This window comes from Anomalospiza imberbis, chromosome 11 (genome assembly GCF_031753505.1).
Source record: "Anomalospiza imberbis isolate Cuckoo-Finch-1a 21T00152 chromosome 11, ASM3175350v1, whole genome shotgun sequence".
Taxonomy (NCBI): domain Eukaryota; kingdom Metazoa; phylum Chordata; class Aves; order Passeriformes; family Viduidae; genus Anomalospiza; species Anomalospiza imberbis.
The window spans coordinates 4,831,210-4,858,260 of record NC_089691.1 but is presented as its reverse complement, the minus strand read 5'-3'; the positions used below and the strand labels follow the sequence as shown (position 1 = coordinate 4,858,260).

Below are 27,051 nucleotides of genomic sequence, written 5' to 3'. Positions count from 1 at the left end.
AGTATTTCTGTAGCACACAGAGTACACCAGCCTAATTTGGAGGGCAGTCAGAAAAGGAATTTTTGTTGAGCATCTTGCCTGTTACTCTTTGGTAGCTCTCGGAAAGGGATAGCATAGTGCTACCCTTGTCTGTAGCTTGGCTTCTTAAATGGGTTTGCAATTTACCTTCCTGCTTTTACTGCCTCGTTAACAACTCATTAATTACTCTGCTTTGCTTCCAAGGGCAAATATTTCCTCTGTTTTCAGGGGGGTTGCAATGCTAAAATCGGGGAAACAGCAGAAAACCCTTCAATCTGATAATCCTCACAATCTCAGCTCCTGCCCTCTGGAGACTTGCTCCTCTCTCATCCTGCAGCACCGCCTGTGCTCCTGTGATTGACAGGAGTCAATCACTGCTCCAGTGGTTTTAAACCAATTTACTGCATTCAAACAAACTCTAGGGTATACAAGTTAAACCAATATGTTTTTATAAATTTCTCAAAAACAAATGGAAAAGCAAATGCTAGAATGTAATAGGGCTACATCCTTTTTGAGTTTGGAAAGCTCTGTTGTACAGTTCATACATTGGAAATGCACTTTTTAGTAGTGGTTGACTGAAAAATTTAGAATATATCATCCACAACGAAATTCACTATATAAACAAAAGTTTAATTCTTGTTAATTGTGAGTATGTGGCCAAAAATTGTTACTGTGGTTTTGTGGAGTGGAGGGTACAGAGGTAACCTGTAATCTTGTGCTTCATTCACATATTTGTAGTGAAGCTACTTGAATTTCAAGGCTTAAGTTGTGATCTGGAACGGTACTGTGCCTCTACTCCTGGGCTAATCCTTTTTATGTTGTTATAGCAGTTAATGTAATGTTTGGTGTGAATCATTTCTTCACAAATTCACACCACCTGTTCTATCAGGATCATTTCCATAAAGAGGCAATTCCAGAGCATCTCATCTAAGGCTACCAGTGTTGTGGACAGAACAGACAGTCAAACAATTCATCTTCACATTCATTAGTGCTGAGATTAATTAACTACTGTCAAATATGAACATTTTATACTAAATTAGACTTCCCTTCATCTTGCCACAAACGATACGGCTTGGATACGCTTCCAGTTTGCCTTTTGAAGAGAGTGGCACTGGATGGATGCTCGTAGGGTCTTCCACCCTCTGGGACAGGCTGACCTTGCGCTGGGAGAGGGAAGATTCCTCCCCAAAACACAGTGTGTGTCTGGAGCAAAGCCTTCATCCCGGGAGCTTCCAATGGAAGGAAAAGGCTTTGCTCGTAACAGGACTGACACCTGAACCAAAAATCCCAAGGATGAGAGAGAGGTGACTTAGCAAAGGTCCCAGAGGAGAACTGTGAGTACAAGTCAGTGCGTTGGATGGGGTTTGAGGTGCAAATATTTCTTGCGAGGCTCTAGCAGTGTGTCCTGGCAGCCGGGGGGACATCAGTGTCCTGAGGGCACCAGGCCCAGCACGGCCGGCCGGGCCACGGAGGGCATTGTCCTGTTCTACTCTAAGTTAATTTTCTGACCCCTCATGTCTCATTGGGGCAGCCTCACCTGGAGTACTGTGTGACGGTTTTGGTGCCAAAATATAAAAAGAAGATTAAACTACTAGAAAGTGTCCAAAGGAAGAACACAAAGATGGCGGAGGGCCGTGAGGGGAAGCTGTGTGAGGAGATGCCGAGGGCACTCGGGCAGCTCATCTGGAGAGGACGAGGGGAGGCCGCAGGGATCTGCGGCCTCCTCCTGAGGGGAAGAGAAGGAGCCGCTCTGTGGTGGCTAGGGATTTGGGATGACCTGAAATTGTGTCAGAGCAGGTTCAGGTTGGAGATCAGCAAAAGTTTCTTCCCCCAGAGGGTGCTGGGCACTGCCCAGGCTCCCCAGGGAATGGGCATGGCCCCAGGCTGCCAGAGCTCCAGGAGCCTTTGGACAACGCTTGGGTGGGATTGTTGGGGTGTCTGTGCAGAGCCAGGGCTTGGACTGGATGATTCTTGTGCGTCCCTCCCCACCCAGGACGCTCCGTGGCACAGTTGGTGTCCTGGTGGCGGCACTTGAAGGTGTTTCTGTTGTCCTTGTTGTTCTCTTCTCAGGAATCAACACTTGCTCTTTGGCACTTTTGTGAGTGCCTGAACTGTAACATGAGTGCAAAGCCTCACAAGTTTTGTTTTTTTTTTTTTTAAATGCCTTTCAGTGATGCTGGCTGCCCTCTGGATGAGCACTGCTCTTCCTGCTCAGAGTACAAAGTGTGTGTGAGCTTCTGTTCCTCTAATCAGCCCCATTAAGCTTCTGTGCTTTTATCCCAGCGATTAAACTCCTACTAGTGTGTTCCCATTCCTACTTTCTCGCTAAGAAGTACAGGGATGAACACAAACGAAGCTATTCCAACATTTTCCTTTCTCTGGCATGTTTTCTGGCTGCCTGGAGCAATTTTTCAGTGTGTACTGCAGTCCTCCTGCTCCGTGTCAGCCTGATATGCACCGTCACCGTTGGATCCCTGCCCATGGGCTTCAGGAACGCATCCAGCCTCCGTGTGACACCTGGGCCTGGCTCTGGGAATGCAGAACAGACTTTGGTGATGTATTCAGCTCCTAAAAATAACCCCATCAGGTAGCTAGCAGTCCTTTTCCAAGACCTAACTCAAGAACACAGTAGCAGGGTGCACTAGATCAGTGTAAAGCTGCTCCGTTCCTCCTTTTGAGAAAGGAGAATGATATGGGAAGAAAAAAAAATATGAATATAGCTCGAAATTCTTGACAAGGAATGCTTTTTTTAACTTTAGACCATTTTCTTCAAGGTATTTCTCTTTGTAACAGATATTTTTGAACTCTGTGACTCAATTACTTTTTAATGAAATGAGCACATGTAATATAGATTACTTCGTGTGTTTCATGTCTGTAAAACAAAGTGTTGACCAGACTGGGAACAAAATATTCTGGAAGTTATGAACAATTTTTTTTTTTTTTTTTTTTTTTAACATTGAATAATTTTTTGTGTGTTTTCCAGACACTGTCTTTGGATTCGGTGTGGTAATACAAGTTTCCACACATATTTTTTTTTAATTATGGAGAAGTAACAAAGCTTAATTGATTCACTGGGATTGAATGTTTCTACAGTCTGGTCATGTGTACCAAGGCTAAGCAATAATTCACTTCTCATAGTGAATGTACCCTCTCACAAACTTTTGTGTTTCCCTGATGATTCCTAATTAAAAATAAAAATTATAAGGCTGCAGCTCTTGATTTCCACGTTTTCCACGTTCAAAGATCAGCTTATTCCACAGGGAATATTGGAAGATACCTCTTTTGTGCTAGATACACGTATCTTTCCCATAAGGCCATTAGGTGTGGGTTTTTCCATAATGTGGGTAACTTTAGTTGTGAATTTTCTCATGTCCATGGATACACTTAAATTGTTTTTCAAATGGCTTCACACTGCTTTGCTCTTCCAGAGAAGTTACATATGAAATGTAGCATTTCCTTTACATGGAAGGAAGTCTATATTTAAAAAGTGTTGATTTCTAGTTACACGATGATCTTTACCCTTTATTTTTACTATTGGAGAATCCCTTTGACTTGGGGTGCTGGTGCTCAAAGACACAACGGACCACGAGGAAAATATGAATATATCTGTGTAGTGCGATAGCTATTTTCCCACTATTATGGGAAATATTTCTGCAGGAGAAAACTGGAAAAGAAATGTCAGATAAATTCAGAGAATCTTGGTCTGCACACTGACCATTACCACAGAGTAACTCCCACAAGCCAACCTTCCTCTTCCCCGCAAAGGAGGTGAAATGAGGCTCCTCCATTGTGCAAACATTTGGCCAAGCTTTGGTTTATAATCTCCTGGGATTTTTGTGGTGGCTATTCTCTTTTATCACAGTTGATATTGCACCTCCACCCACAGATTTTCTGCTGCTACTGCAGTGGAATGTGATGGATTTCCAAAGCAATCAATAGTGGAGTGTTTTAACTCATTAAAGCTCAGCAGTGCCACCACATTTAGTGTTTTTTTTTTTTTTTTAATTGAACATGATTTCCCACATCTTTTCTCCCCAAAAAGTTTATCTGTGATGTGCTACCGCCTTACCAATTTATCCTTTCCTAACTTGCTCTAGCCACTGTCTAAATAATGCTATAAATAAATGCAAATAAAACTCTCTCTGCCTTCCCATCTCCTACTGCTTATTACAGTCATTATTATTGGCTGCAAGGAAAATTATAACCTGCAAAGAGCATTATGAGGGTGGTTATAACATTTTTCTTTGTGGACAGCAACAGCATTTAGAAATATTTCTGCAGTGATGTGAAATTACAGATGAATTATTAAAAATCTCTCCCGCAGTTTGTGTGCAGATCTAGACTGAAATCTGTTATAGAAGATTGAGGGTCTTTATCTTTCATGAGCTATTCATCAGCCAAACCATAAAACTTAACTGCCTTTAATAGACGTCAGCTAAACTCTTCCAAGCAGTTTATTTTGGTGTAATTTGTCCACCAAGAGTATAGAAAATCTGTGTTCCAGTAGCCACAAAACCCAGTGAATCCTCACTGAACAATTGTTGCATTCAATCATGTTCAGAAAAGGCAAAGAAAAAGCAAATTCCATTTCTTCTTTAAGCTATTTCATCCACATATTGCTATTTTATTAGTATATCTATTAAAAATATATTACATATTAAAAAACTGTATGTTTTAGATTCCTGTGGATTTCAAATGATTGTGCTGCAGAAAAATAATTTTTGATAACTCAGAAGACTATTACCAAAATAATTAAACCAATTGCAACAGTCACGAATCATCTTGACTGTAATGTAAGGAGATAAATGGGGCCATGCAATGAAATTATAACAGATGAAATTATTTTTATTGACCAAAAATAGTCCCTTATTGTCCTATGGAGAATTGAGCTTGATAGAGTTTGGGCCAGCGATAATTACTTATAAACCCCAGCAAGCTACTGAAATATACAATAAATGGGCTGAGAGTATAACAGCAAATGTGTGGATTTAGAGAGGAAATATCCCCAAGTCCTGCTCAGCATAGCAGGATTAGCACTCAAAGTGTTCCAAAGATAATAGAAAACAAAATCCTTTTTTTGTCCTCGAATTGGCCAGGCAAAGCTGACATTTTCTGAAGGATCAAGCTAACTGATTCTGTCACATTGTAATTGTCAACATATTTTTTATTTTTATTGAGAGTTACTGCTGGGTTTGCCCCTTTACTGGGCAAACCCCCTATGACAGAGCAGGAATGTCCTTTTTCAAAGTGGAAAAAGGGGCTCCAAAGCACTGACTGCTCAGTCTGGTGTGTGGGGCAATAAAAGCACTCACCTGCCCTGGCTGGTATTATAAGAATTAATATATTTTTAGTATAACAACTTCGACCTTTTTTGTTTTCCAGAGCAAATGAAAACAAGATGCTTCTGCTGAAAGATAAATAGACAAAATTAGTAGAGGATTTGAATCCCTGCCCTTCTATCAGGTGATATTTATGAGCAATGCTTGATATAAATATCATGTTTGGAGTGTTGGCTTTGCTTGGCATTTTTTATCCAGCAATTTTCTGCTTGAGAAGTAACTTTGTTCTGCCTGTTTCCTCTTCTGATGGAAAGAATATATTTCAGCCTTCTAGAGGCAGAATACCTGTATTTTTTTTTTCCATAAACCACAATATCATGAAGTCAGTTGAAATCTGTTAATAAAAATACATTTTCTCAGAGTAAATATTTTTGAAGAAACAGATGATTTCTTTGGCATGCAAATGGAGTTTATCAAGGTAATACAGCAATATATATCTGCCAGCTGGGGTCAGGCCATCACACCTGATTTAAATCACTGAATTAGTCCAGGGGAACTGGTTTGATCACCTGCTCTGATCCCTCCCTTTGCAATGAAACCCAGGGATGCCACCAAGACTCACGGCTTTGACAGTGCTGCCAAATTCCTGTCTGTTCTTCCTTTGAATTTAGATTAAAGTTTGTTTTGTAATTTTTATCTACAAAATCTGGGAGTGGAGTTAGGATGTCTCTAATTATTTTTAAGCACAGGCAGGACCTCATGATTTTGTTGGCTGATATTGTATTGATAATTTATTCTATTGATATTTTATTGTATTGGTATTGTAGCATCCCACAGCTGGTGTTCTGTGCTGAAGAACTCCCCTTGCATTAGAGATGAAAGTGCTTTAGGAGACTCCAGCTTTACCCACATGGCCTCTTCTCAAATTCATTTTACAAGGTAAAGTCCAGACCCCAGTTTCTAACTCCTCTCTGTATAATAGCATTTGAAATCAATATCATTGTGGATTTAAAAAAAAGTTTCCTTTTTTTCTCAATGGTATTTGCACAACACAAATTTGCATAAAATAGATCAATGACTTTAGGCTACAGGAGTGTGGTAAATCAATGTCCATTATACTGTAATTTTTGTATCCAAACTATTTTTAACTCCAGGATCCTTTCAATTGTCATTTTTTACTCCAGTATCATTTGAACTGACACTCATCCAAAATCTTGATTTGGTTTTGGCTATGCTGGAAGAAGTTATTCTGAAGTCTTTCTGGAACTGTGTAAATGTTTAATCATTCCGACTTGGTACGGGAGGAAAATAAACTCTTCCTCAACTTGAAATGAGATGAAAATGACACAGATTTGGCACCAGTAAAAACTCATTTTCTGTTTGTTTTAGCAGAGTGGTTCCAGAGGCTAAAGGAGGATCTGTTTTCTGTGGGTGGCCAGAACTGGTCACGTCTGTGCATAACAATTGTGTAAAAACAGAATTTTGGATTTTGGTTGTTAAGAGATGTTGCTGTTTGGAATTCTTAAATGCTTGAAGCTAAGCATGGGTTAGGCCTTTGAGGCCTGAGGCTGCAGTTGCTGATATTTTAGGGAATACTGATAATGAGCAGGCAGAGGAAAGATGGGATTTGTACAGAACAAGGCCACACAGTCATTTGGTTGCTTGAGTCGTTGACAAATTCATGATGGTCTGCATGAAAAACCCTTGGAAAATAACCCAAGAAAGCAGTAAGGGTGAAAATAATTTTTTATACCTTTTTTGTTCATGTATCAGTGATGTCACTGGATGTGAAAATGCTCTGAATGATGTTGTTATCAACATAATTATTGCCCTTATTGCACTGTAGTTAATGCAATCCCCAGATTTGCAGTTGCTCAGTTTACCCTGTTACTGAGACTAACAGCAGCCACAAAATGTGCATTATTGGAGCACGAGCAGAATTATTGCTGTTTTCCAGTCATTTTGTTCACTTGTAAAAGTGATAACCACAGAGGCAGCTTGGCAGCGGGGGACTCCAGCACGGGGGGATGTTTGGGCTCAGGGACTGCCTGTGCCCTGGCTCAGCAGACAGGGCATTTCTGAGGCACTGAGGCTCCCAGCACAGTCCTGGAGAATGTTAATGACTTTTAGCAGTTTCACTGGAGCCCTGCCCTCTCTGGGCAGCCCAGGCTCTGCTCTCACCCACGTCCCTGCTTATAAACCATGTCACAGCATCCTAGGTGGTCCAGGGCTGTGCTTTGGCTTGGCATTGACACTTTTATCTTCCTAGGAAGTAGAAAAGGTCAAACAGTTAATGAACTGATTTTAAGGAATATCAAGTCCTGTTCCAGGCAGATATTCAGCTCTGACAACATCAGGTGGCTGAGCCAAGGGCCCATTTTGTTGTCAAGCAGCTCCTGCTGAGAAACCCATTTTGTAATAATAGAGAGCCCACTCGAGGGTGGGAGGGGGTGGAGGAAAGCTGCTCCTTGGAAAGGTCTCTCCTTCAATAGCTGCAAGGTCAGGAGAATTTGTGCATCTCCAGCAGTCTGGGATACCTGTCAGAGCTGCAGCAAGCAGGTTTCAGGGAGACAGGAGCAGGTTTTATGGTTGAGAGCTCAAATTCACTGCTGCAGATCACACACTTAAAAAACCCCAGTTCCTTTCTGTCCTGCCAACACAGGACAAGGTGACAACAGCAGGCTTTTCTTTCAAAAAGAACTCATGCCATGAAGATTCAGCTACAAATCATAGATCTCAACTCTTTGGGGGAGTAGTCATACAAAAAATTTTCTAAGCTGTTCCTAGAGTCAGTGGGAGATTGAACCAAGCATCATAAAACAGGGATGTAACACTAGGGCACTCATGGTTCACACAGATAAAAAAATCAAGGAGGAGATTTCTCTCTCCTCCTTGATGTAATCTTGGGGCACTCATGGTTCACCCAGCCAAAAAATTCCTGTGGGATTTTTTTCTCCTCCTTGATGTAATGTTAGGGCTCTCATGGTTCACCCAGATAAAAAAATTCCTGTGGGAATTCTCTCTCCTCGCTGCTGCCTCTCTCACTAATCCACTGTTGCACGTCATCCCTGATGAATTAAGAATTCTGCATCTCCATTTCTATCACCTATTTCTGTCCAGGTGAGGGTTTTAAATCAGTTTATCTGCCAGCATCCAAGCAGTGCTGGGAGAACAGCTCCAGCCACTGCAGTGGGTGAGCTGCTGGTGAATGTTCTGTTTGCAGGGATCCCCTCAGGAGTTTATTGGATCCCAGCACATCTGGGCAGAGTTCAGAGCTGCTCAGGAAAGCAGGCAAGCCTGGCTCCGTTTCTTTTTGCAGTGCCAAGATTTTGTTCAGCTCTGTGAACCTCTCCTTGCAGCAATTAGGCACGGTGCTCCCAAGCTAATGACAGAAATAAATGGAGGAAGTCCATTCCTTAGCAAGGAATTGTTGCTGTTTATGCCATTTTTACCATCTTTAGAAAGCACCTGTAGAAACAGCCTGAGACAATATAGAAAATTAGAAATATTCTATATAAATAGTTACCTGTTTCATCCAGAGGTGGAGCAAACACAGCCTGGTTTGGAACATGATTTAGGAAATCAGGCAATACTAATAAAAAGGACAGTGGGAATGGAATGCCCATTTTCAGAGAATTCCAGAATGGTTTGGGTTGGAAAGGACCTTAGGAAATACCTTGCTCTTTCCCCTGCCACGGGCAGGAAACTTTAGGTCATTAATCATGTGTAAATGTAGGATTTTTTAATATATTTTTTTGTATTTGTGATTCTATTTTATGGTAATCTAGAGTGAAGGAACTAAATGCAAGATGCAACTTGAACAATAAATTCAAAATCATAATGCTAGAATTAAAATGGCCTATAAAATACTTATGCATTATATTTATAAGTAAAATTATTCTCATGTTAAGTAATATTTTAAATAACATTAATTAATATATTAAAATATTAAATAATGCATTAAATAATACAATGCATAACATTAAATATGTTGAATAATAAATTAAAATAATGTTGTAAAACCACAGAGAACTCTTTATGGCCCAGAGACACATTTCAGTTAATGGAAAAGCTGTATCTGATTACATCCAAGTAATTCTGCCTTGCAAACCAATAGCTAAAATTGTTTTAGGGAGGCATTATTGATCATTAAGAGAAATAAAGACAAAATGCTGACAGGGCAATCCAGCTGGACTATTCCATTCAAACCTTTTAGTTCAAAATAGTGAACTGAGAAATTTTGGAATCTATTACTTTGAAAAAAACCCCAAAAGCTTTGAGAAAAATTAATTCAAAGCAGAAGAAAAATGAGCCTTAATTTGTCAGGAGAGTTTTAGATGTGCAAGGGTTTTGATGCCCTGCTGTAGAAAATCCCAGGAAAATAAGGCCTGACTTCTGTAACAGAGAATGAAATACTCAACAAAGTTTGAGGAATATTTTAAAATGTCCAACTTTTGCTGTTTATTTTTCAGTGTCGTATTCAGGACTGGGCTGGAGTTTGCAGGGACTCATTTTTCCATACTTTAGGGATGCACCAATGAGAAAGGAAAGTCCATTATTGTTATTGAAAGGGAATTTTACCAGGAGCTGCTTTTTAAACACTCCACCCCCAAGTCCTTAAATAAAACAAGAACATTAACTTGCTACAGTTGTGTGGAAATCCTTCCATTTGGGTAAGGCCCTGCTGTATAGGGTTTGCAGGGGTAGTATCACAGGGTCAGGAACAACTGATGAGGAATCATTTGGGAAAAGGAATTTTAAAATAATCTTAAAGCCTTCAAATGTAAGAGGAAGATGTGAAGAAACCAACTGTAAGCAACATACACTATAATGTAACCCTTTTTTAAAAAAATATAGGTGAAAGATGCATTTACTTCTAAAAAATCTAAATTAGGAATTGGATCATGGAAAGCTTAAATACTTTTTCCCCCCAAATTTTAGAATATATATTTAGCACTATGAATTATTTTAGATTCTTCATAGTTGTAGGTGCAGAGTGAGAAGTTATTTTCAGACTAGAATTGGAATAGGAAGATGTTTCTAGAGTTGAAATGGTAATTTGGGCAGATGTTCAGATATTTTATTGTACTTGACAAAGATGTGATAGCAACATCTATGTTAGAATGATATCTTGTAAAACAACAATCTTCATTAAATTAAACTACTTATGGGAAAATAAGATTAATTACAGAACTCAAGTGTGTCTTAAGTTTATTGCATTTAACTATTCCAGTTTCCTCAAAGAAGTTTTCTTGAATATCTCATTTGTTTTAATAGGAGACCATAATTTACATCTGCTTCAGCTAAGAATAGAGTGGTAAATGTTGAAGGTGGTAAAAAGAGTTCCTGAAAGCTGTTCCACAGATTAGGTGCCATTCACTCTGGTATTTTGACCTTTAACATTGGATTTTGAATGCAGCTCAGGAACTTGCTTTGGCCTCTTCATTTTAATGCAACCCAAATGCTTCCTGAGCAAGCCATTAGGCAGCAGCCAAATTTTGTTTTAATCAAATGGACTCATAGATGGGTTGTTTTCTGTGTCTGGCCAGGATTCTGATTTGCAAATAGAAAAGAGGACTCAGGATTTCAGGATGCTGTTGGCAAAGGGGCACTGAAACCATTCAAGAAATCACGGAGATCCCCTGTGCTTAAAAAAATTCTCTATGCACAAGGGTAGAAAGTGTGAACAAAGAGTTTTGGGGGCTGGAGCTGTGCCAGGGCAGGTTCAGGGTGGAGATCAGGGAAAAGTTCTTGCCTCAGAGGGTGCTGGGCACTGCCCAGGCTCCCCAGGGAATGGGCACAGCCCCGAGGCTGCCGGAGCTGCGGGAGAGTTTGGACAGCGCTGCCAGGGATGCACAGGCTGGGATTGTGGGGGGTCTGTGCAGGGGCTGGGCCCAGTGATCCCTGGGGGTCCCTTCCAGCTCAGGATGTTCCATGGCTCCATGATTGTCCCTCATGAATCAACACAAAATGCAGTGTGTCCTCCTGCTGAGCGATGGTGCTGCCTTCCATGGGTCACTGTGCTGTGACACAGCCCTGCCAAAAGGTCAGTGCACAAACCCCAGCCTGCAGAAACATTTCAGAGTATAGAAATATTTGGTAGATAATGATTTGTGTTACAGCTCACAAAATCCGTGCTAAACAAGTGCAGTCTGTTGCAGATTTATTGGCCATGCAGCAAATGAACACGAATTGTTATTTCTCTGAGTGTACAACAGCACAGGAGAAAGTTTCCAGAGCAGCAGCTCTGTATAAACTCGGCTCTCTCACCTGTAAGTTCTGCCTTCATTGGAAGCCACTGAACCATCCCTGTGTGTCCAAGGGCTGGACGAGAGGGACACTTTGCTCTGCTCCTTGCTCAAGGCTCTTGTAAAAGCCAGGGCTGAGCTGGGAAACTCTTAATAAGCTTAAAGAAACTTAAAATAGGAATCAAGTTAGAATCAAAAATCCATGTAACACAAGCAGCTGCAATGTAATGCTTTCTTATCATCTGAAATGTAATACTTTCTTATCATTACTAACAAGGACCTGAAATTAATTGCACTAAGAGCTGGCTGCTCCACACCCTCCCTGCTTGGTTTAAAAACAAACCTCAGAAGAAAACCTTGATTTAAAACCTTTATTTCTATTACTATGTGGATTACAGCTTTTTATTCTGCATGTAAATCAGTAATGAGCTGAGGAAACTCACACTTTCTGGAAAGATAAAAGCACTTACTGATATAAAGCCAAATCTCCTCAGTCTCAGCTACTTTAATCATCAAAACAATCAATGTCCAAGGTGCACAAGCCCCTTTTGAACGGCGAACAATGAATCAAGTGCCATATTCTGCCCCTCTTCAGCAGAAAAGGCCACCTCAGTAATTTAGCTCCTGAAAACTTGACCTTTAAACCCCAAATCTGCCAAGTATATTTAGAAATTAATTTCAGGCTGAATATGCTGAAAGTTTTGTAAATGATGCAGTGGTGGAAAATTTTATTGCGTTTATTTGCAGCATATTCTGTAGCCTGTATGAAGTTAAAAGTTTGTGATTATGGAGACCTCTGCAGAGGAAATTTTCCTCTTCTGGGTGCAATTTTTCTACTCTTAAATGATATTTAGTTTCAGGAGCAGGTGGAGAAGTTGACTGCAAAGCACAGAATGATGCTCCCAAAAATTGTATGGTTGTGATACCAGGGCTGGTAAAGATGTGGTATTTGTGGATGTGTCACTGTCACTCATGCTCTGACATTTTAGGTGAGCCTTTTTTGCCTTGACTCCATCAGCAAAATCTTCCTTTCCCAGTGGGACAAGTAAAAGTGACACTGAATAAGGAGATCTTTGTGTTCTTCCTGTTTTAGTTAACTACACACTTCTAGTCATGAGGAAATGATGGCTAGAACAATATTCAGAGAAAGTTAAACTCCTAAAAATTGGTTGGTTTTTTTTTTTAATATGCCTAGCCTTCCTTGGCATAGGGATTTTTTCCTATTAAAAAATTGCAAGTCAATTTTAGAGAAAGAGTTTAAGAACTAGGTGCTGCTTTGGGAATTCCATTCACCAGATATTGTGCTTAAATTCTGTGGGAGCACAGAATCTCAACTGATTATTTCTACTACTGCCTTCCTTATTACAGACTGCAAAAAGAAAGAAACCCAACTTCTTTTTCCTGCTGTTGTGAAGCCAGAACTCCATGTCTCGGGTGATATGGGATGTCTTCTCTCTGCCTGATTTATTACCTATAAGTCACTCTACAAACATCAGGGTGTTGAGAGAGTCAAAAACAGGCAGAAGTTATGCATAAAATGATCTCCAGCAAAATTCCTTCTCCTCTCCTGAATTCAGTTTTCCATGGATTAGGCTCTGGGTTTCTGGTAGAGTGATGATTCCCCTCAGTGCCAGACACTTGGAAAAGAATTGGAGACAAGTGTATTTTAAGCTTTTCTTTACAGCATAGTCAAACCCTGTAGGATTAGTTTCAGTTTTCCTGTGGATAGGAAAGGAACTGAGATGAGAAGGAGTAGGAATGGTCAGAAATATCCCGAAACATGAAAATAATCATAGAATATCCCAAGTTAGAAGGGACCCACAAGGATCATCCAGTCCAACTCCTGGCCCTGCACAGACACCCCAACAATCCCACCCTGGGCATCCCCGGGAGTGTTGTCCAAACACTCCTTGGGCTCTGGCAGCCTTGGGAATGTGCCCATTCCCTGGGGAGCCTGGGCAGTGCCCAGCACCTGCTGGGGGAAGAACGTAAAATCAACTCAGGGTTTTCTGAAAATTGCAAGGAAGGCTTTTCCCACTGATAGGAACATGTTGTCCTCTGTGCCTGAATTGTTCATCCACTTCCAGAGGAGTGCAGCAGCAATTCCCACATCTCCTCCTGCCCTCCCACCACAGCCTTTATCAGGCTTCTGGAATCTGTGCCGGCCAAGTCAGGATCTCCCTGCTGCTCTTTGTTCCTCCAGGCCCAGCTTTGTGCACCTAAATGTGAGGTTTGCCTTGTTGCTGGAGGGTTCTTCTCTCACCGTGTTTCTTTTTCACCTTTAACAAGTCATTGGGAAAAATAATCATCCAGCAGAGATGAAATTCTGGATAATCTTTGTGTGTGCTCCATTTGCCTTCCCAGTGGATTAGCCTACAATAAAATATTTCTCTTTTAGCTGGAAAAGACAAAGAAGTCAATGCATTTTTAGTAAGTGGATGTAATAAAATTTGAGAGTATTTTCTCTTTTGGCTCTTGAAGCAGAGATGTTGCTTTTGCTGGGCATAATTGGGTGGTGTTTCACAAGAATTTATTTTCCTGGTCTGCCAGCTAAGTTCTATTTTGACCCAATTTTTAGGTTATAAACCTACAGGTGTCAACCAACAACTGATGATTCACAGCTGTAAAGAAAGTATTTTAGTAAGAGGATTTTCAGTATTTAAATACTGCAACATATTTTTAAAAACAACAAAAGGAGTATATATATATATCTGATTAAAAATACCATTACAAAAATCAGAACAGTAAAAGAAATCTTTGGGCACTTTGCAACGCTGCAGAGAAACACAAGTTGGCTGAAACATCTGCAGTATCACATCATCTGCTCTGCAGGAGTCTTGTGGAAGGCAATTAATTGTTAATTAGCAATGTGCCAGCAGACAGCTCAGGACAGGATTGTTTGCTGAGTTAGTCCAAGTTGTCACATGTAATTTATGTGGCAGAGCTGTTGCAGTGGCTCAGTGTCTGTGGGACTGCTCTGGGGCTGCTTTAGAGAACTTAACACACACAGTTAAACTCCTGTGCTAGTTCTTGGATGCTGACAGTGCTGAAATGGAAATACTGAATAGCAGAGGGGGTGTTTGACAAGAGCTAATCAATATTTTCCAGGCAATTACATTGCTTTACTGACATGCAACTTCGGCCAAAAAGACTTCCATAAAGGAAATGTTCTGAAAATATGGGACCTCTTTTTAAATTTTGAGGCAATATACTGCTGTTGCACTCTAGTTCAAAAGTAAAACGTGATTGAGTTGAAATTTTAGGAGGTTATATATAATTCTTATTGTTTTGCACTGAGGAGAAAAATAAATTATCTTCCTTCTGCGTTGACCTGTCTTTTGGAGCTTTTTTCCTGCTTCAGGTTGACACAGAACCAAACCACTCCCTCATTCACACCCATCATTGTGTTTCTAATGGTAACTTGCTTTTGATTTTAATGTATTTTAAAGCAACACTTGGCAGAGTGTGCAGTATTGCTGCCACCCCTCACTGAACCTGAATATTGCACAAGTTCCCATATTGGCAGGGTAGAGAATCAGAGAGGGAAAAGTGGGAAAACTCATGGGATGAGAAAGCCCAGGGGCTGAGATGGAGACACTTGAACAGGTAAAGCAACACAGCACGTGCAAGCAAAGCCAAACAAAGAATGAATTCCCTATTTCCCATCAGCAGGTGGATGTTCAGCCATTCCCGGGAGGGCAGGACTTCATCCCATGGGATATTTGGGAAGACAAATACCATCACCAGATTATTGTCCTCCCTCCTTCTTGGCCCAATTTTTTACTGCTGAGCATGACACCTCATAGCATGGAATCTTCATCTATAAGCTGGAATTTAATTTTTCAATTATTGTGCTATAGACTCAACCCAAAGGCAAGTTGGTTTTGTGAAATTCCAGGATTAACCCAAAGCCTGGCTCAGTGGGCTGCTTGCAGAAACAAAGGGCATTGGACCACCTAAGGGTGGGGGGAGATGCTTCTTCCTACCAGAGGTGTGAGAGTTATTCAATTCCTTGAAATTTAATTCCTAACAATCTTCCCATTCTGACCTGGAGCATCCTGTGCACAAAGCAACCCCTTTCCCTACTTTACAACAGGGAAGAAAGAGTTTCTGGGATAAAAGATTTTACGTGCCTGCAGAGAGCTTCTGTAACATGAATTAAATTCTGACATTGCTCACTGCGTACCTTTAATAATACAAAATATTTTAATATAGTTGAAAATATATCCGGAGGAGCTGAGCACAAACTTTCCTCAGAGTTCATTCCTTTTCCAGGCTGGAGCAGCTCCCAGTAACTGTGAACTGGGCATGCTGATAACATCTGTACCTGCATGAAGAGTGCAAATTCAGCTCCTCATCTGCAACAACAATTGACTATAGGCAGCTGTGGTGTTATGCATTGAGTTCTCCTGAGGTCTCTTTGGTATTTCTTTTATTTGGTCTCACTTATAAGTCCCACTTAAACCTTTCAAAAGTTTCTTCTCATTTAGTGCTGTCATTTATTTGCCATTTTCTAGATTTCAGTTCACTAGTATGGGTGACTGCTAACTCTTGGAAGTTGTGGATTACCAGGATTGGAAGTTCTTTCCAAGTGTTGTCTGTGTATAAAATTCATGTTTAAGAAACTCAGGGTACCATTACCCATTAGCAGAAGGGTGCTTCCCTAAAGCACAGTGGGAATGGATGAATTAACTCAAGGAACCCCCAGTTTGTGCCACCTTTTCCAGGGGATCAGCATAAGTCTGCAGCAGAAATCCCCCATTTAGAATATTCTCACCCACTCCTGTCTAGGAGAGGGGGTAAAATGAAGAGAAGATGAAGGTAACAAAGATAAGATAAAAGACAAGATAAAATGAAGGTAACAAAATACAGATTTCAGACTGAAAGCAGGGGACAAGGGAAGGGCAACATCAATAGATGGAAAAGTGATTTTTGCTGCTCTCCTCAACCCAAAACTCAGCATCTCACCCAATGAGAGGCAAAAAATTGGATGGAGAGATATCTACAATGATAGGGGTTAAGCCTTTCTAAACAGAAGCCAATCAGTTGGTGCTTTACTTAAAATTATCTGCCACAAAGAAATATTTTTTTCCCATTACAGAAAACTGTTTAGGCACAAATCAGCCCATTTTTGATTGAAGTCAGCCTCGAATAAAACAGGTAAATGTGTTGGTCTTGTTCACAAATGGCTTTGTGATTTTAGGCTTTTGATCCAAAATATTGTCAGATTATTATCACTGCTGAAATTCTGATAGTATTTTTTTGCTTTTGTGTAGCTATTTACCCACAAAGAGTCCAGCTTTATGAAATCTTTATAGAAGGCTTGTGCAGATTTTACTTATAGCAAATCTAAATTGAAGGTCTTAAATCTGGAGAAGGTTGTTGTTCCCCTCCCCCCCCCAGTTATATTGTCACAGGATTTTCTATTGCAGAAACAACACAGAAATCCAGAGTTAAAATAAGGGTAAGAAATGAGCCAAGACACAGTTTTAAATTTCCAAAGCTCTATCACATAACTTTAGCTGACATTAATTTTGGCAGCCTGGCAGAATCCTGTGGGTATGTGGATTTTTCTTGGAAGATGTTTTCCCAAGTTACTCTAGGTATGAATGACTTCTCTTGATTAATTTTAGTTTATAAATCTAAATAAATGTAGCCTTGGAACATTTGGTACTTCACAGTACCATTCTCTGGTGAGCAGAAACATCTGATTTCCCCTATACTTGCTGCACAGAGTTGTAAAGGATTCCTTGGGAGCGTGGAGATAAACCTGAATAAAGCAGAACTTGAATTGCTTTTTAGGGCACATCATTTTAATGTGGGGCCTGAAAGGCATGGCCAGGAAGCTCGTGTAGGTCTCCCAACAGGCTGGGAGGAACAGGCAGGAATTCCTGATGAGGAGCACCAGTGACACAGTGAGAGCATGAACTGACACCTGGCCTGTAATCCAATGAATTTCCCTCACTGCAACAGCAAAGGCTCCACCAGGATTTAAAAACAGGGTTCTCAGCCTGTCTAAAATTTGTCATTTTCTGTTGCAGACACTGGGAAGTGCTCACAAGGATTAGCAACCAGCTATTACTTCCATAAACACTTCAGTTGGGAGGAGACTGAATGGGAATTGGTGCAGGAATACAGCAGTGGATAAAACACTTGACAGCAGGAATTAATCATTTCAAATACTGAACAAATCAGCAAATAAACACCTTCAGCATGTGCCTGCAGACTGTCCCTTGCAGCAGGCCCTTCAATTTGGGATCATCAATCTATTTGATGAAGGTTGGTCTCTCCTCTATATTGAATCATCAAATGTTTACTGTCCCTCAGCTTCCCTCCATTTTTAGCATTACTCTCAGGAATAAAATGAGAATTCACTGTCAGCTTTGATGTTTAAGTGTATCCTGTTGAGCCTGCTAGGCCTGGCTGGAAGACAGAAAAGCGGGGTCTGTTTTGATCCCTGCTGAAAACAAGATGAAGAAGGAGGTAAAAAAAATCAACAAAAAAACCCTCCAAGTTGAGTTTAATTTGTGCAAAGTCAACTTGGGAAAAATTGATCTATTCCACCCTCAATTAATGAATAACAGCTGCATTGAAAACAAAAACCACAAGTATACCACCCAAAATCAAACCTAGCTCTGGTAATATCTGTGGTAAGGATGCTTTAAAAAAATAAAAATATAAGAATTTTGCATTTTTTTCAGTTTTCCCTCTGGCAAATCTCCTTTCCCAAGACAGGTTTGACTAGAACTGTAAATGCTGGCATCAAGAAGGAAAGGGAGAGGCTCATCCTGCACCTGTTAGGTGCAAGGGTTGATGTGACAGAGAGTTGACAGGGTGAGGCCCCAGCACCCACTCTTGTGACAGGCATCTCTGAAATGCAGAATCCTGAAAACTTTAACCACAGCAGAAGCTCCAATGTTTAATGTACAGGCAGGGTACAAAGTCAACTCAAGTTAATTGAAAAATCTATCCATGGGCACCTTTGCATTGTCTTCCATGAGCACTGCTAACAGGTGGCCAGACAGTGGGAAAAGCCCTTGGAGCTGGAGCGTGAGAGGGAGGGGATTCACATGGAAGAAGATCTGACTGTCTTTGGGACATTTCCAGCAGAGAATCCTGGATTTAGGAGCCCGTGAGTTCCAAAGTGCATCCCCTGGACTTGCAGAGCAAAGCCTTGCTGATCATAAATGCAGCAGAGTGTGGAGCTGAGGGAAGATTTGAAGCAAGAACCTTGGGTGCTGCCATTTGCCAAGGAAAAGCTGCAGAGATGAAGAAAGAAAAGGTATTTAATATGGCTTTAGAAACAGGGTGAAAATGACTGACGTATTAAAAAAAAAATTAAAAGGAGAGGGTTAGATGGAAAAAAAATCTCTATTTGAAATATTTGATTCAACCTGAAGCAAACCCATTTGTAATATTTTTTCCCTCTTCTCGCCTCTTTTACAGCTTGAATTTTAAGCCAAGTCCCAGCTAGCAATGCCCACATGGGCTGCTTGCTTCTGCATTTCCCTGGTGGAACTCGAAAGCGCCCACATTGTTTCCACACTTCCCAAATGTTCCCCCTCCGTTTATTTTTTCATCCCGTCTGTCCCCCGGCTCCCCCCTCCACCCTTTCCAGCTGAAGTTTGTGTCATCTGTTCCCGGCGGGTTCCTTTTTTTAACCTGCGGGGTCTGCGCCAGCCCCGAGCGCTGCAGGTGCGGGGCTGTCCCCGCGGTCCCATCCCCGCCCGAGGGCTGCGGAGCAGAGCCGGGACCGCCGGGGATGGCGATGGGGATGGGGACACGGCTGCCAACCTGCCTGGCCCGGCCCTGCCCGCGGTCCCATCCCCGCCCGAGGGCTGCGGAGCAGAGCCGGGACCGCCGGGGATGGCGATGGGGATGGGGATGGGGACACGGCTGCCAACCTGCCGGGCCCGGCCCTGCCCGCGGTCCCATCCCCGCCCGAGGGCTGCGGAGCAGAGCCGGGACAGCCGGGGATGGCGATGGGGATGGGGATGGGGACACGGCTGCCAACCTGCCGGGCCCGGCCCTGCCCGCGGGCGGGGAGCGCAGCCGGGGATGCTCGGTGGTGATGCTCGCCTGGTGATGCTGGTGGTGATGCTGGGTGGAGGAGAAGGAGGAGGAGGAGGAGGAAGAGAAGGAGGGGGGAGCTGGCGGGACAGCCTGAGGTGGGCGGAGGGGGGAGGCGGGTGTTAAACCATCGCTCCGGGGAGGGCTGAGCATTTGCAAATTCCGGCTCCAGAGCGCGGGGAGCATCCTACAACCCACGCCGGGCCGCCAGCAGCGGCAGGGCAGGACGAGGCTTCCCGGCTCCCGGGGATCCCGAACGCCTCCTCCCCGGCCGGCCGTGCCCTGCCCGCGCTCCCGGAGCCGCAGCATCGCCCGCAGGCAGCGCTGAGCACAGCCCGGCCCCTGTCCCCGGCGCGCAGGCACGGGCAGAGCCCTGGGTGAGTAATCCCGGAGCCACCCGCTCCTGCAGGCAGGCCACAGGCATCCCAGCCCTCCTGCACAGCCCGGAGCGCTCCCGGGCTCAGGTGCGCGCCCGGAAGGTGCGGCAGATCCCTGTCCTCTGGTAGGTCAGGCAGGCTGGGATCCTTGCCTGGGGAGGGATTTTTGAAAGGCTTCCTTCTCTGCTAGCAAGTTTCCTATCACCACTTGGAATTACTCCTTCTCTTGCATAAAACCTTCTCTCTTCCCCCCACCCCCTTTTTTTTTTTCCTTTTCCCCTGCCTTACAACTTTTCCAGCCTTGTGGAGTTGCCTCCCTCATTTTCACCCGCAGATTTCCATAGGTTACAAGAAGCCAGTGCCACCCTGGGAGATTTCAGGCATTGAAGATCAGTGCCAGCAAGTGTCTTAACACACCTGTGTGTTTTTCTTTTGTTCTCCACTAGGCTGAAAAGTCATGACAGCTGAAAAGACTATTCCTATAATTAATGGCAAGCCAGAAGATGCTTTGGACCCAGAAGCCTCAAGTACCAACCTCGTCCACAGCAATGATAAGAAAGTTCATGAAAGAGGTCACTGGAACAATAAGGTTGAATTTGTGCTTTCTGTGGCAGGGGAGATTATTGGGTTGGGAAACGTCTGGAGATTCCCGTATCTTTGCTACAAGAATGGAGGAGGTAAGATGGCATCACGTGTGGATTTACATGGGAATTAAACACGGGAATGAAACAGTTAAGAGTGCTTTGCAGTGATTTATTGCACTAGTGAGAGGGACGTGTTCAGGATTTCAGTGCGTGTGCAGACAGGGAAGCATTAAACATCTGACAACTAAGAAAAATCGTTGTGTTTCTCTTTCCTTCTCTCCAAACACTGTGTGGTTTATTTTTACAAGTTGCTGTTGCGTTAGTAAATTGACACATTTTTTTCAGGAACATTTTTCATGCAGGAGAAGCCAGTGTTCAGTTATAGTAGTACACGCTGTCTTCTGCATGTGAATATACACCCAGGCAGACTTAACTAAGTTTGTCTGACACAGAAAAGAAGACAGCACTTCATTTGTCACAGCAGTGTGCTTTGGAAAGGATGAATTTTTTTTTTCCTAATAATGCCACAAAGACTAAATTTATTTTCTTTGTTGCATGAAATTTTTTTATACCTCAATGTTCTTTTTTTTTCCCTCACTACTTCCCCAATTCCTACAGCAAGACAGGGGAAGATGTAAAACTACAGGTTACTCGAAGAGAGCAAGCCCTAATAAATATAAAATATGAATGTTATTTGAGAGAGAAAAGAGCAGACTCAACTTCTACAGAGTGTAACATGTGGCATGTATTGGTTATAGCCAACTGTAAACTGTATAAGATAAATGACAGTTGAGAATAAGCACATTGGGCAGCAATGAAGAAAGGAAAGTAAATTACAAACTCAGTTTAGAATCCTGTGGACTGGGTTCAACATTCCTCACACTTAAGGCCTGAGTCAGTGGCAGTGTAAACACAGAGGCTGGAAGAAAAATAGGATGTTCAGGGCTGATAAGCACTGATCTGCCCCTTGATGGGTTTGTTTGCTGTGCCAAATTTTCTATTCCTTGTCCCTCCTTATCTGAACTTGGGGATGGTTTTTAGCCTGTTTTGTGTGCTGTTTCTACAAGACAAATCCTGCCGTGCAAATTGTGTTTATTGTTGGAATTTCCTTTCTTTATGTCTCTGTATTTTGGCCAAACTTAGGTAACAAGAGTTCAGCTCTTTAGAGAATGCTGCCACCAGATCCTGAAAATTAACATGCTGCACATCATATACACAACCCTTTCTTGGTGATGGTCAAAGTGTTCCCAGAGAACTTTTGGCAGAGGAAATGACAGGAATATATTTTTGGTGTGTAATTTTTTGGTTCCTGCAGCCATCTTTAGGTGCCCATTTGTAGGTGTGTGCCAGCTTGTCAAAAGGTGATGCTATCATTTTAAAGGATGTAACTAACATGAGGTAGAAAGAATTTTCATCATTGTTTTGTGTGATTTGATGAAAAGGAAATTACTTAAATATCATATTTAATCATCCCTGTACTCTTTCAAAACAGAATAAGTGGGTGTGATTTAATTGGTCATGTCCTGGCACCATGGGACATTTGCCATTGACCAGTTTTAGTCAATGAAGGCTCAGTCTGTGAGCTTGTGTAACCCCCTGCTGGAATTAGACCGGAGTTTGTTTTTAGTGCTAAATCTGCTGCATCCAACTCCTTGGTGTGTGCTAGGGGAAGACAGTGGTAAATATCTGAGCTAGTTGTGAAATAAGTTGCTTTAAACAGAACAAATCTAGAAGCTGTAGTTTGGAACTTGTGAGGTGTGACCTCTCTGGCACTTACTCCAAGTCATAACAGGAAGTGTAGGAACAATCATCCGTAAGTTTAGGCTGTGGATGTTCAGGTTTTGAAGAAAATTAATTTCTTTGTGTGTTTAAAATGAGTTATTTCTTGGAACATGATCTTTTTGCAAGCTGGGCATCCTGATGTTTTCTAATTTCCTCATGTATGCCTATTGGGAAAACAGTCCAAGCTGGTACTTTGGATTTCCACAAGTTGCATTGTTAAACTCACTGTGATAGTGTGTATGATGATACTGGCCAGTGAATTATCCAGAGAAGCCATGCAAGTATTCCATTCTTTGTGGAATCCCTATGGATTGCTTGAGGGGCACCTGGGATTCATCTCTAGGGAAATTTCCTAGAGGGAAGAGGCTCCTGGTGATGAGATGATGAGACTCAATCAGAGCAGGTGGATTTATTTGTCTCAGCTTTCTAATCAGGGTGACTGAAGCACAGCAGCTGTTGCAGGGTGTGGGTGTGCTGTGTTTGGGTTTTGCTGTGGTTCACTACCTGTGCTGGAGTTTTCTGTCAGCATCCAACCAAAATGTTGATGCTTTGTTATTTTCCTAGAATTTCACATCAGTATTTCTGCCTGATAAGGCCAGGCCCTGCTTTTCTGTCCTTGTAAGTCGTTCTGAAGTTTGTTTCCTCATTCCCTTTTCTCAATCCTTATCTTATAAATAACATGAAAAGGATTTCTCAGATTTAATATCTGTAACACTTCCTCACCCCTGAAAAAAGCAAGGATAGGGGTGCAGACTGATGTGGTGCTGGACAGAGCAGAACTTTGAGCTGAGCATAGCTGGGATCTTTTCTGTGTTTGAGAGACTCTTGAGCTGACTTTAGGCTGAGGAACTTTGGTCTGGTCTGTTTTAGTCCATGGCCCTGGCTTACAGGTAAACTTTGGATATTTGGGGCAGGAGTAAACCTTCCTGCATTGCACTGATGGCTCACAGCTGATTCCTCCTGTAATGGAAAAATCCTCACTGTGCTACTGAGGAGCCCTGTTCATTCTAATAACCAACACCCCCTCAATATTCACTGGCAGGTGCTTTCCTCATCCCCTACGTGGTCTTTTTTATTTGCTGTGGAATACCAGTATTTTTCTTGGAGACGGCCTTGGGACAGTTTACAAGTGAAGGAGGCATCACATGCTGGAGGAAAGTGTGCCCTCTCTTTGAAGGTAACAGTTCTGTCTTCTACTGCAAAAGAAAGCATTCCATTTGAAGTAAAATGAAATAAATTGTATCAAAATTAAGATATATTTAAGTAAAATATTTTTAAAAATTTATTTAAGTAAAATAAAAACTTTTAAAACCAAAGTCAAGCTATACTTAAGAGTAAGCTTTTGTTTTTAAATTAAATACAGCCTGAAAAGCAGAAGTTTTCTTTCATATCTCACTTTTTGCTTTGCTCCTCCAGGCATTGGCTATGCTACCCAAGTTATAGAGGCACACCTAAATGTATATTACATCATCATTTTAGCATGGGCTATCTTCTATTTGTTCAACTGCTTTACTACAGAGCTTCCCTGGGCTTCCTGTGGCCACGAATGGAATACAGGTATGACCTCAGCAGAGATTACCACTACAAAAATCCTCCCAGGTGATTGAGTATTATCTTGAAATGTCCTGAATAAAGCCATTGGTGTAGCAAAATCTGTGCAAATGGGCCAATCTCATCCCACTGCAGCAAGAGAAAGGAAACCCGGAGTGAAACTGCCTTGGACCTTTTTGGGTTAGGTCATTGTAAAGCATTTACTCCCCTAGAATATAATGTCAGCAGAAAAAGACTATGGATTTGTTAATTCTGTAAGATCTGGCTAAATCCCAAGACTCTCATTTGCAATCATATCTATTCTCCCTGAACACAGTGAGTGAATTCTGCAGCAGAGAATGACCTGATGACAGGTTGCAATCTTGCTCTTTCACTCTAATGAAGTCAGGAGGAGTTTGAATGGAGAGGGAATAATATTAAATGTGGATCTTTGGAATTGCTCTTTTAAATGCCAGATGTTGAGGGATAATGTTCATCAAGCTACTTCTGGAAATGTAGTCTCATAAATAATCCTTGCTGCATGTAAAGTAGCCTCCTGCATGAAGGATGAGGTATGTATTCAGGAGGTTTGCAGGGTAGGGCTCTGCATCTGTCCTCTCATTGATATTTATATCTGTAATTCTCTGCTTGTTGAGTCTCTAGATCCCAAACATCCATGGGGAGGATCTTATCCCACTATCCTTGTTCCCATGTTCCTGAAATTTTGCATTTATTTTATTTATTTATATACAGCCCAATTTCAAATGTTGTCTTTCATAGTTTTCACTAACTGGCCATTTTTTGTGTTCTTTGAGCACACCTGAAGCTGCCTGAAATCTTAGTTTCTATCAGGGAGGTAATTTTGGGCCCAGTGGATGTGGAAGGCTTTGGTATCAATTTTGGCAGCCCTGCAAAGGAGCTCAGCCGGTGTTATCACTGCTCAAATGCTCCACAGTGCTGAGCTGCTTTGCCCTTTGTGTTAGAGATAATTATTATAATAATAATAGTGATAATAATAATTGATAATAATAATAATGGGAGTAGGAGCACGTTGGAATTCCCAATCCATTGCCTCAATGTTTCTCTCGTCTGCCTGAGGGGGTTTTTTGGCCCTGTGCCTCTGGGAAGTGTTGTAGGAGAGTCCTCATGGATGTTTCTCTGGGTTATCATAACCTGGTGCTGCAGAAGTAGCAGATGTGGCAATTAGTGCCCCCAGAAACCCTTTAACCCCACCCAGAAAATGTGGTGCAGAGAGGGGGCTTTCCAAGGTGCACACAGTGGGACCTAACAAGAACTGTACTTGCTTGTCAACATAGCAAACTCCTTCTTTTTTTGGTTCTTTTCTAGAAAACTGTGTGGAATTTCAAAAACTCAACATGAGCAACTGCAGTCAAGTCTCTTTACAAAATGCCACTTCTCCAGTGATGGAATTCTGGGAGTAAGTGCACAAAAACTTTATATTTGATCCGACTATCCACTCCCTTTATATTTGATCAGACTATGCGCTCACTTTATATTTGATCAGACTATCCACTACGTATTTGACCATTTATACCTCGTAACCCTATAGCACTTAGGGATGTGAGTTGAGCTGGAAATTTTCTTATCCAGCCACAGACAGAATGAGAGTTTTTAACTCTTTTTTGAGAGGATACAAGGAAAGGAATTCCATATCCTGAAAGGACATAGAACAAAGTGTGCCACTTGCTCGGGAGCTTGGCTCCTGCTGCTGGAGGAAAGAGCCTCCAACCCATACTAATGAGGAGGCAAAGGTGAAAGAAAGAAGATGATTTACAATATTCCTTTCCCCCCCCCCCCCCTTTTTTTTTTTCCAAATGTTTCTTCCCTTAGGATTTTGAGAGCTACATCTTCATACTTGTTTCAGCTAACTAATACTCTGGCTTCTGGATCTCATTATTTTTTAAAGGACTCTGTAAGTGTTAGTTATTCAGCTAGAATAACAGGAGAGTTTAACTCTCTCCTGTCCCCCCGACTCTGATTTCTTGTTAGACTGAGGGAAGAAAATCAGATGTTTGCAGAAGATGATCTGCTTTTGTGGTGACATATTTTTTCTGACCATAAATATTTAATCAGTGCAGTGTAGCCTCCCATTTGTTCCTTGCAGGGTGCAGCGTGTGTTAAGCCAATCAGAGAAATGGAATGTTACTTTGAATTCTGAGCGATTTCACAATGCAAAGCTTGTTACACAATTCTGGGTTACTGCAATTTCTTGAGGACCCATTAATTTTATTTTTAAGACAGATGCTGTTTTGTGTTCAGGACAGCAACAGCTGCACTTAAAAAAAAACAGGAATTAAAACTCCTTGAAGGGAGAATTCTACATTGACATAATTTCCTTGAATCTTAGAATGTGCCATTGTCTGCCTGTATCTCTTTTTCTTGCTACATCAGTAAACTTAGATTTCATTAGTTATTTCAGCAAATAATGCTGTTTTATTTAAAAATAAAATAACCCCCCAAACTGAATTAAACCTGAACTATGTGAAAGTCATATGCACTCCCTGGGTAAAAGTGAAATTTTATTTTCTGTTAAAATTTTCAATAATCTGAAAGCCTAACATCTAAAATCAAAATATATCTACCCACAGGTAATATTTCAGAATAAACAAGAGTTTCTCAATTGGCATCACTTAATGCTACAACTTTATTTTAGCAAAAATCTGTTATGGTTCTTTGGGATAACGAGAATTAAGACTTTAACATCAGTGTGAATAAATTAACAAAATATATTTTCTCAAGTATTAGCCAATTTAGCCTCTGCATTTATATGATTTTTCAACAATATTCCCAACTCTGCCACTGATGGTAACTCCAGCTATCCAGAGAAGTAAGAACTGTTTAGTTCAGTTCTATGGAGGGCACAGAGTAAATTTTCCACTCTCATATTTCTATGGTTTCACACTTTTCTGTTTTTATGGTTTTACACTCTCCTGTTTTTATGGTTTTGTGGATTTTGTGTTAGTGCTCATCTCTGGAGTGCCTGAATTCCTGGGTCTGTGTTATTTTGAAGCACATACAAATCCATTTTAAGGACGTCCCTTCTCAGAGATCTCTGAAAATGAAGCTAAACAAGATTCTCTAGGCTCCACCTGCAATCAAGGTGCAGTGGGTTTTAATTCCTTCAATTTTGGGGCATATTTCC

The 27,051-nt window shown here is 41.6% G+C and overlaps 1 protein-coding gene and 2 long non-coding RNA genes across 7 annotated transcripts in view; 2 read left to right on the top strand and 1 right to left on the bottom strand.

Moving 5' to 3' along the window:
• Positions 1-1,764: 1,764 nt before the first annotated feature.
• LOC137480477 (uncharacterized) lies at positions 1,765-17,925 on the top strand. 4 transcript variants are annotated; one of them, XR_011002933.1, is made up of 6 exons: positions 1,765-1,821; positions 2,434-2,605; positions 5,401-5,481; positions 6,687-6,750; positions 12,914-12,979; positions 17,587-17,925. It is a non-coding gene; the product is annotated as an uncharacterized lncRNA (long non-coding RNA). The 4 variants fall into 4 exon arrangements; XR_011002930.1 differs by lacking the exon at positions 1,765-1,821 and having other exon boundaries at positions 1,972-2,605; positions 6,690-6,750; XR_011002929.1 differs by lacking the exon at positions 1,765-1,821 and having other exon boundaries at positions 1,972-2,605.
• LOC137480478 (uncharacterized) lies at positions 17,843-20,443 on the bottom strand. Its single transcript, XR_011002934.1, has 2 exons — positions 20,281-20,443; positions 17,843-18,804 (listed from the first exon to the last, which is right to left on the bottom strand). It is a non-coding gene; the product is annotated as an uncharacterized lncRNA (long non-coding RNA).
• Positions 20,444-20,449: 6 nt separating this feature from the next.
• Positions 20,450-27,051, top strand: part of SLC6A11 (solute carrier family 6 member 11) — a 90,445-nt gene continuing 83,843 nt past the window's right edge. Inside the window, exons 1-4 of one of the 2 annotated variants that reach the window (XM_068201535.1) lie at positions 20,450-20,669; positions 23,401-23,535; positions 23,775-23,915; positions 25,236-25,326. In XM_068201535.1, the coding sequence (XP_068057636.1) occupies positions 20,450-20,669; positions 23,401-23,535; positions 23,775-23,915; positions 25,236-25,326 (587 nt within the window). Of the gene's footprint in view, positions 20,670-23,400; positions 23,536-23,774; positions 23,916-24,295; positions 24,461-25,235; positions 25,327-27,051 lie in introns of those variants that run through there. The other variant, XM_068201536.1, reaches the window with a different exon arrangement.